Genomic DNA, 9,129 nt, shown 5'->3' on the forward strand with positions numbered 1-9,129 from the left:
GAATAGAAAAAATGTTCATATAATATTTGCTTTCTGGTAAAAAAAAGAAATAGATAAGGTCATTGGACAATCTAAACTCGACTATAAAAGTAGCATAGTTGCTTATAGCACTAAAAGACTAATCGTTGTTGTATCCTCCTTTTCACTTTACTTATATGGGTTGCATTGTAGAGGCACATTTTGCACCTCAATTGAAATTCCCGTGGATCGATGAGATGGCTTACAGGAACAAGCAAGCAAGTAAAGTTTCTTTTCCGATCTGATAATTAATAGATTTTAACATGTCGGGGCATGTTATTTTTGGATTTATTATCTCTAGACTCTAATTTCTGGCCTCTAGTATAATGACCACAAGCTTGCTTTTATATGTCACTTTTTATGCATTTCATTATTACTTGGGCAAATGAATATAATTGATATAGCTTTTGTTACCATCCTTCTCGTCCATTATTTAATGAGTATTGCTCGTTTTCCTTTGGGCCGGTACATAATTATTTTATTTTATTGACGCACGTATAACACATTTGTCTAAACAGTAATTATACGAGTGCATGGAGGGCCGAACTTGTGATAACTCTCTCTTTTTCTCTCTGAAGTTCTTATCTTCCTTCCGCTGTCCACTATGACCACCAATCTTCGCGAAAGTTAATTTGGAAATAGAGAGATTTGACCCTGAAAAGGCGAAAACGGGCTCACAACAGATCCGCTAGATCCACCCGCACAGAAATATATCCCTCCCCGCCACTGCTCCTCCTTCCCATTTCCCTTCGCTCTCACGCACGCAGCCCAACTCAAAAAGAATCGGAGATGCGACGACGCCTATAAATTTGAGAACCGTCCCTCTCATTTTGCTTTTCGGAGGAACAAAAGTATTGCCCCTTTCTTCTTCTTCTTCTTCTTCTTCTTCCAAGCCCCTCCCATCAACCAACACGGAGTGAACCAAGTAATCATTTCTCTCCTTCTCTTTCTCAGAGAAACAGAGATGAAAGAGAAAAGCTCATTAGACTAGTCATAACAGATCTTCTTCTCGCTCTCGCGCCGACTGTTCATTCATTCCACCCCCCCCCGCGGAAAATTGCAGGCTTCTCTGGTTCAGGGCATGTGAGTAACCTCCCTCTCTCTCTCTCTCTCTCTCTCTCTCTCTCTCTCTCTCTCTCTCTCTCTATAGATTTCTTTCCCTCTTTTTCTGTCGTTGGTTGATTCTCCTGCACGCATTGGCTGGCCGGTTTCCTCTGAAGTCTAAAGAGATTGGAATGTCGACGACCCATCTCTTTAAATTCCCATCTCCACTGTTACTCCCAGTTCCCCCGTTTCGCTGTGAACCCCCGAAAATCATCATTTTATTTGGGTTACGTTCGGGTCCCTTCGAATCTACCAAATCCGGCAATCTCTCTTGCGATGATCGAACGGGGAGATCACTTGGACGGGGACATTCATCTGATCAAGTTTCAGATGTAATCTTCTTCCCTCTTTTCATTTTCTTTTAGCAGATGCCCGACCGAGAGAAAGAGGGCTTCGATGCAATATGATTTAATTAAAGAAAAGCTCAAGCTTTTTCTTTCGTTGTCTTGACGATTCAATTTTGATCCTCCCACTCTGTTTCTCTCCTCTCTGTGAAGGGTTTTAAACAATTGCTTGCACAGAGAAAAGGTTGAACCTGGCCTTTTTTCTCTCTCTCTCTCTCTCTCTCTCTCTCTCTCTCTCTCATGATCATTCATTTAAACAACCAAGCGTCATGTGGGTATTCGTTTTATCTTGCTTACAGGCTACGGTCGACGCTCAGAAGCTGTCTCCATTTCCCCTGCAACTTGCTCTTTTATTAACTCCCCGTTGAACTCTGCATTTGACACTTCTATATTCTCACTCCATTTATATACACATATTTTCTGTTCACAACTGAAGTTAAAAATTAGGAGAAAACAAGACAGAAGCGGACCAAACTCATCACTCTTCGATCAGCCCCTACTCTGTTTTCATTCGGCGGTTCCTGAATTGATCTAAACGCAGTAGAAACTGGAAGATCTTTTCATTCTTTTATACCCAGATATCCACGATCGCCATGGTTACGTATGTCTTCGGACAAGATGAACAATAACCGATGGTCCTCGATTCCCACTGTTTTAGTTTTCTTCTTAAATCTAATTCCCCCCATCTATGTAAATTCTCAGTTGTCTTGGGACAGAGCCGAACGGAGACGGTGAAGAGCAATGAGAGAAGAGGTCCACAAGATCTCCAAGGTCAGAGAATCGTCTTCGTTTTCCTCCTCCTACGACGCGTCGAATTTGCTGAATCTTGGGAAGTCAATCTTGATTCGATTTTTTCTTCTTTTTGGGCAGAATTCGTGGCCGAAAGCGGTGGTCAGAAAATGGCTGAACATCAGAAGCGGAGCCCATGAATTTCACTCAGATTACGCCGTAAGAGGTAGCCATCGGAATTGATTATCTTACTCTTCCTTTATTTATTAACATTTTATATTAATAGCCATTTGTGGAATTCAGATAAAAGAGCAGAGAGAAGGAAGAGCTGCTCCGACAAAGGCTGTTACGTGGTCGTGCCACAAGGATTTTCCGGTAAATTGCTAAAAACCAGCGGCAGTGTCCATGTCGTTCGATTGCTCGTACCTTTCTCGGCACTTTTCAAGCTTCTTTAATGGCGGGACTGCTCCTCTGAGCCGTCAGATCTGCTATCTTTGATTCATATGATTGGACATCGTAGAAACAGAGGACGATAATAATAAGTCCAGAGGTTGATTTGATTGTCCGCTTCCCTTTTGCTTGAATTATTTTCCTTCATTTTTTGCCGTATTTAATTTTGCGGGGGTGATTCTTGCTTGAATTATTTTGTCAGATATTTTCTCCTTTTTATTTATTACCAAATATGGTTAATAAATTAGACTGGATTAGATTGAGGTGATAATCATGTTACAGGAGGTGGCATAGTGAATCGGCAGCGCGGGGGAGTTAAATTATGACCTTTTCATGATTTTATGCTTGTTGACCGAACTCTAATTAGTGAAAGATAGTTCAATAAATCTTTTGCCCTCTGATTTGATGGGTTGTTCATGCGTGACCGAATCTATGAACTTTGTAATCGCGACAGAAGGGTGGCTCGTGGAAGCGAGCGACGGCCTTAAAGAGTCTAGCTTCGGCTGCGAAGCAACCCCCTTCGCGGGTACACTCAATCCAAGGCAAGTCTCTACATAAAGATCTTTCTATCTCTATCTATTTACCTATTGATCTATTTGGGAGGGGCATACGATAGCTAATCTATGCTAAAGGTCTTGCATATTTAAGAAGATTAGCTAGTTTTTTTTTTTCAAAATTTAAAATAAAAAAGGACGATTTGATTGATTTTAGGTCACCAAAATCATTGGGTTTATTTTTGTTGTAATGATTGGGTTTTTACATTGGACATATTGTGCATAGGATGTTTGTGGGGACATGGAATGTTGGAGGGAAGTCGCCGCATGAGGGCTTGAACCTGAGAGATTGGCTCAAGTCACCTGCTCCTGCTGACATCTATGTTCTTGGGTATGCTCCTCTCTCCTCTTCTCTTCTCTTATGTTCTCTTTCTTTTTCAAAAATTTGCTGTCGTTTTACATGCACAAAATTTGGGAAATCTAAAAAAAAACTCAAGGATTAAATCAAATTGAAGCAAATAATTCATTCGTTGAACTAGATATCTCAAACAAAACAAGTAAATATAAAAGATAAATCAACTTGATTTGCATTTTTATGTTGAAGTTATGCACTTTCTTTCGAATGAAATGAGTTTTGTTTTTTTTTTACAAAAAAAGAAAAGAAGTAGACATTCAAGCCTTTATTTGAGAAAATTTGACACTTAAGGTCTTAATTTAGAAAATTTCCCCTTCTTTTATATTTCCTTTTATTTTTCAAAAGTTATATAGCGTTCTACGTCTAGACGTATAAAATTTGGGAAATTTCAAAATTTTGGGAGGATGTATTCAAATTCGATTAAATAATTCATTCACTAGTTCTGTTGGCTTTGCCTCCAAAAGCTGAAGCTTTTCATTCGTGTGCGGTGTGTTGTAAAAGCTGCAGTTGAGTTCTTGCTTTTCAACTACTTTGTACATTACCATGTTCTTTATCATTGTACTTGGTAGGTGTGCTCAATCCTCCCAATTTGGTACAAAGCCTAATCCATCCTCCTTTTTCTCTGCTCTTTTTATATTGTTTTGTCTTTGTTGAATTTCTCACCTGTCACCTCCTCCCACCAGCAAATAAATGAATTTTATTATATTGTATGTTAAAGAAAATACTGATTAAAAAAAGTTAAATTTTCCACCAGAATGCATTTTTTTTTTTCATTATGTTATGATCAAGTAAAAGTGTCGTAAGTTTAGGAATATCGGTAATTACATTTTTTATTTTTCAAAAGGAAATTTCTGTTTTGTTTTTATTTTAACTTAGTCCACAAAAATCTTAATCGACACAATATGCACATGTAAAACAACATTAAATTTGATCAACTTTAGCTCTATGACTGTAATTTTTTATTATTATTAAAGAAGCAGCTTTAAACACGTCTATCATAGTCAGTTGCATATTCCTGCTTGGGAATTATTTGTTATAAACTTAAATTCAATCATCACGCGCCGCTGCATTCATGGAGAGGCGCGTGGACGAATTGTTGCCCACTAAGTGGGTTGGGGCTGGGCTGGGCTGGGCAGGGCAGGGGCCCCATTCGACCCAACTTTAACATGTTCTACCACCAGCTCATCACCAACGTGCTTAGACTCAAGTTATTTACCATTTTGCCAACTTTGATCGGATGATATTAGACGGTGATGGAATCGAAATGATCATTTATGAGAATGAACGAAGAAATAATATTTTTATCATCCACGAAATAACTAACCATAAATTATTATCTATAATGAAAATATTTTTCATTGATTAATTTTTTTTTTTTTTAGAGATATAGTCAATTGTCTTTAGACAATTAATTTTAAAATCTAGAGTTTCTCGTGAAGCAAACGCCTCCTTTGGACCATGATTAGAGACATTATTGACTGGATTGATTCTACTGTTAGCGACGTGATACAGACGGACTAACCTACTGTTAATTGCAGAAAACATGTCGGGTTCCAGGCCTTATCTTTTTCTTAATCATCCAATCTTAGAGTTATGCCTTGTCTGCCTGATATATCTTTGAGCTGACACAAAAGAGATTGTGAAAAATCGATCATGATTAGATCGAGATGATGGTGATCCTTCCGATTCTTATTGGCTTGGGTGCTTGATGTGCTCAATCGGATCAGGTTCCAGGAAATTGTGCCGCTAAACGCAGGGAATGTGCTCGGGGCAGAGGACAACGGGCCAGCCGCCAAGTGGCTGTCCCTGATTCGCCAGGCGTTGAACGGCGACGGGCCATCCCAGACCGAGCTTTCGGACTCTCCACTGAGCTCGGACTCTCCGCTGAGTGAGCTCCAGCAGAGTCTCAAACCGAGGCTCAGCTTCTCGGACTTGCTGTCTCTGGAAGATGAGCTTGACCAAGAGGACTTCGAGAGGGTCCTGAGCCTCATGCCGAGCGGCAGCGAAGCAGGCTCGCCTAGCCCGCCTTGCACGTCAGGAAGGTACACGAGCCCGGTCCGCCGGCATTATTGCCTTGCCGCGAGTAAGCAGATGGTGGGGATATTCTTGTGCGTGTGGGTTAGGGAAGATCTCAGGAGGCACGTCGGCAATTTGAAGGTGTCGTGCGTGGGGCGAGGAATCATGGGCTATCTTGGAAATAAGGTCAGCATCATCAGCTAATGGTTAATTAATTCCATCTGCTAAACTCTCTTTTTTAGGCATTTGATTTGAATTTTACATGATTGTAACGTGGGGAACTTGAAGATGTTGATGCATTCCTTTAGTGGATTTTACTATTTCCGAGTTTGCTTAAATCTAAATTATTTAGTTACTTGCCCTAATTAGTCATGATTTAATTGTCGCGTATCATCCACACTTGAAAAACTTATTCATCTTGCCCATTTTACGCTAATTACTTGAAATAGATGGATGCTCTTTGAAATATCACACACGGTCTTAGGTGGGGATTGGTAATTAGTTTTACTAGAAGCGATTTCAGGGACGAAAGTAGCAATTTTGTTTGATAATCGCGAGCCTCGAGTTAATGACGATAGAGATTGCGGTAATTAACTAGATTTTCTTGCCCCCTTCCTTGTTTCATTGATCTAGGGTTCAATCTCCATAAGTATGACCTTGCACCAAACGACCTTCTGCTTCGTGTGCACGCACTTGACCTCTGGGGAGAAAGAAGGCGACCAAGTGAAGAGGAACTCGGACGTGATGGAAATACTGAGGAAGACGAAGTTCTCTAATTACTCTCGATCGCAAGGACCGTCTTTTTCGCCCTATAGTATTCTCGATCATGAGTAAGTTCGTTTTGTACTTGTCTTTGCGCCTCTCTCGGAACACATTTAGGGTGTAGCCGACGGTGTTTAATAGGAATTTTGCGTTATTTCATGTAGCAAAATCATTTGGCTAGGCGATTTGAACTATCGGCTAGCTTCGAGCTGCAGCGACATGAACGAACTTCTCCAGAGGAACGATTGGCAAGCGCTTTTGGAGAAAGACCAGGTACGACAGTAAGCTCAAACCAGTTTGCATCAAAGTCTTCTAAAGTCAGCATAACCGAAATTGGTTTTCTTTTTCTTTGCTTTATTTGTGAAAAAAAAAAAAAAAATCCTCCGGACTCAATGGCTGGTTCATCTTCAACGTGTTTTGGCAGCTAAAAATAGAACAAAGGGCCGGTCGAGTATTCAAAGGGTGGGAAGAAGGGAACATAAATTTCGCCCCGACGTACAAGTATCTCGTTAACTCCGACCATTACGCCGTTCAGAACTCCAAATCTAAAGAAAAGCGTCGCACACCAGCCTGGTAATTAAATATTTCTTCTAAACTATGCGTCTTATTTTTTTTCGGGGCTTATTAAGGTCTCTCTTGCTGTCTTTTGAGTGGCGTGACGTTACGTACAAGCTCTCTCCTTCCTGATTATTTTAGAACACAGTGATATGATTCCGTTTTACATGAGCAGCTTCTTGAAATACTTAATGGCCTTCAAGCGTAGCCGATTTTTCTAGGTTTAGCTTAGTACTTTACACATTAATGGGTTTTATTACTTAAGCTGCAGTTTTCCTAGATTTATTCAAAAGGGTCGGCAAGCAACAGTCATATCTTCACTTTAGGTTAAGCAAACTATTCATTGAGGATAGAATATGTTCCTGCCTACCACCTGTTATTATAATTTACTACATGGTCGGCTACCAAGGTTCCTTATCTGATAATTCTTTTATTGCAACACTTGCTTCAGTTTTTCGTAAAGCAGTGAAGAGAAAAAAATGATTCTATCTTCGAGGAAGTTGCTCACACTGAAGATTCACCGACTCTGTGGACCTTTGTTTGATTTAAAAAATGGCAGGTGTGACAGAATATTGTGGAGAGGCGATGGGCTGAAACAGATACAGTATGTGCGAGGCGAGTCCCGGTTCTCGGACCACAGGCCTGTTTATTCTCTCTTCTCGGTCCAGGTGGACGTCCCGAACCGGCCCACTGTCGCCCCAGCAGCCGGCCCGCTTCGGCCCCTGCCTGCTTCGTGCGTGGCCAAAGTACAAGCTGAAGAGATGCTCCTCATCACCAGAGCTCAGAGCTACATCTCTGCTCCCAGGTTTTGAACACCCTCGAGACTCCCTTTGAAATTTTTGGGAGATCAAAGGTTCGAGTCCGTTCCAACTGCATCGACAGGCTCTTGAATGAACTGTAGTCCGTTATCTGGGAATCGGATTGGTCGTATGTTTTTTTTCACGGCCTTCAGATCGGGTGAGAGTCGCTATATTCAAGGGCAGGATCAGTACGTTGGGGGCCTAAATCAAGTAATTTTCGTTGTGCAAGTGCAAGTGCAAGTTAGAGTGATGGACACCATCGGAAAACCACATGGCCGGCGTGCGATAAGGTGCACAATTCAAATACATAGCGAGGCGATTGGTTCCCTCCACCATACCATCGGTGGATTGGAAGTGTCTTACAACCCCAGCAGACTAGGTTGACGGAGGAATTGCAAAAAAGGTCATGCGTTTCCATCTTTTTTTTCATCTGGTGATGGAAGCAGGAAGAACATTTTCGAGTGAAGTGGCCACTGAAGACTCGGGTTTTCAAGAGGAATATTTCGGATTCAGACTGTACATTCAAGCGTGCAAGATGGTGATTCATTGGTTTCTACTGAAGAACACCAGATTTGCGAAAGCAAGAGAGGAACTTCTTTTCCTTGACGCAAAGACAAGGAGTTCAGTTTTGAGAACACGTCTTCTTCTCAAATATTAGGAAGCAGTGAAGGCTAGTTCTTGTGTTTTTCTTGTCCCATTTTCTCATCTCAATGTAAAGGATTCTGGGCAGCTTTTTGTTTTTCCCCAGAGTTTCTCTGAGAGTGTGTAGGAAGAGGGAAGTTCATACAGCTGCTGCCCGCATGATTCATGCAGCAAGACTTCTTTGTGCCAGATCTGGTAAAGATGTGTTTATATGGTTATATCCATGTATTTGTTTCCTCTTTCTAAAGCACTAGAATCATTTATTAAGGAAATGACAATATTTCCTGGTGTTTTTCTGAAATGTGAAAATAGCTTAGAAATTCTTTTCCATCGCTTGGTAAGAAAAACTTGATGTTATTTTCTTCTACTGAATGGATACACATGCTATCAGCAAGTTATTTTTCGAGTGCCGAAGACCCCAGCTCGAGCGTCGGGAACCGACCCTTGGCCTCGAGGACTTGGGTTCGACTGCCAGGGTTCCCAAGTCCGAGCGCCGGGGTCATGGTTGTAGGAGCTAGCGTTTATCGGGCCCAGCCACTAGGAACGTAAGCACGGGCGCCTAGTACCTTGACCGATGCAATTATGTCTGCTACAAGATTAATCGTCCTAGATCATTATATAATCCAAAGTCAAAATTGTATCTTTCTCGTCCAAAAACAATTTAAACTTAACTATTAACTTGGATCACAGTTTTTTTTCCCTTAAATTATCCTTCACTCTATTTTCTTATAAATGCATATTTGTGCGTTTTGTTCATTAGTGTGCATAAAGTAAAGTTTGCGATGTTAAATGTACGAGGA

At 41.0% G+C, this 9,129-nt stretch overlaps 1 protein-coding gene across 1 annotated transcript; it reads left to right on the forward strand.

Moving 5' to 3' along the window:
* The first annotated feature begins 818 nt into the window (after positions 1-818).
* On the forward strand, positions 819-8,609 carry LOC115739867 (type I inositol polyphosphate 5-phosphatase 8). Its single transcript, XM_048271797.1, has 11 exons — positions 819-1,101; positions 2,169-2,237; positions 2,337-2,421; positions 2,499-2,570; positions 3,100-3,187; positions 3,426-3,530; positions 5,282-5,756; positions 6,204-6,400; positions 6,497-6,605; positions 6,757-6,905; positions 7,447-8,609. The coding sequence occupies exons 2-11, from the start codon at positions 2,208-2,210 to the stop codon at positions 7,697-7,699; spliced, it is 1,563 nt and encodes a 520-aa protein (XP_048127754.1). The 5' UTR covers positions 819-1,101; positions 2,169-2,207; the 3' UTR covers positions 7,700-8,609.
* The last annotated feature ends 520 nt before the right edge of the window (positions 8,610-9,129 follow it).

Source organism: Rhodamnia argentea, chromosome 10, assembly GCF_020921035.1.
Source record: "Rhodamnia argentea isolate NSW1041297 chromosome 10, ASM2092103v1, whole genome shotgun sequence".
In the NCBI taxonomy this organism is placed as follows: Eukaryota; Viridiplantae; Streptophyta; class Magnoliopsida; order Myrtales; family Myrtaceae; genus Rhodamnia; species Rhodamnia argentea.

What these genes read in the sequence shown, in the direction of transcription:
- LOC115739867 (XM_048271797.1), top strand. Translation starts at nt 2,208, where the DNA reads ATGAGAGAAGAGGTCCACAAGATCTCCAAG. An exon ending in GCGGGTACACTCAATCCAAG is followed by an intron (nt 3,188 to 3,425) that starts GCAAGTCTCTAC and finishes TATTGTGCATAG; the next exon opens with GATGTTTGTGGGGACATGGA. An exon ending in TATAGTATTCTCGATCATGA is followed by an intron (nt 6,401 to 6,496) that starts GTAAGTTCGTTT and finishes TATTTCATGTAG; the next exon opens with CAAAATCATTTGGCTAGGCG.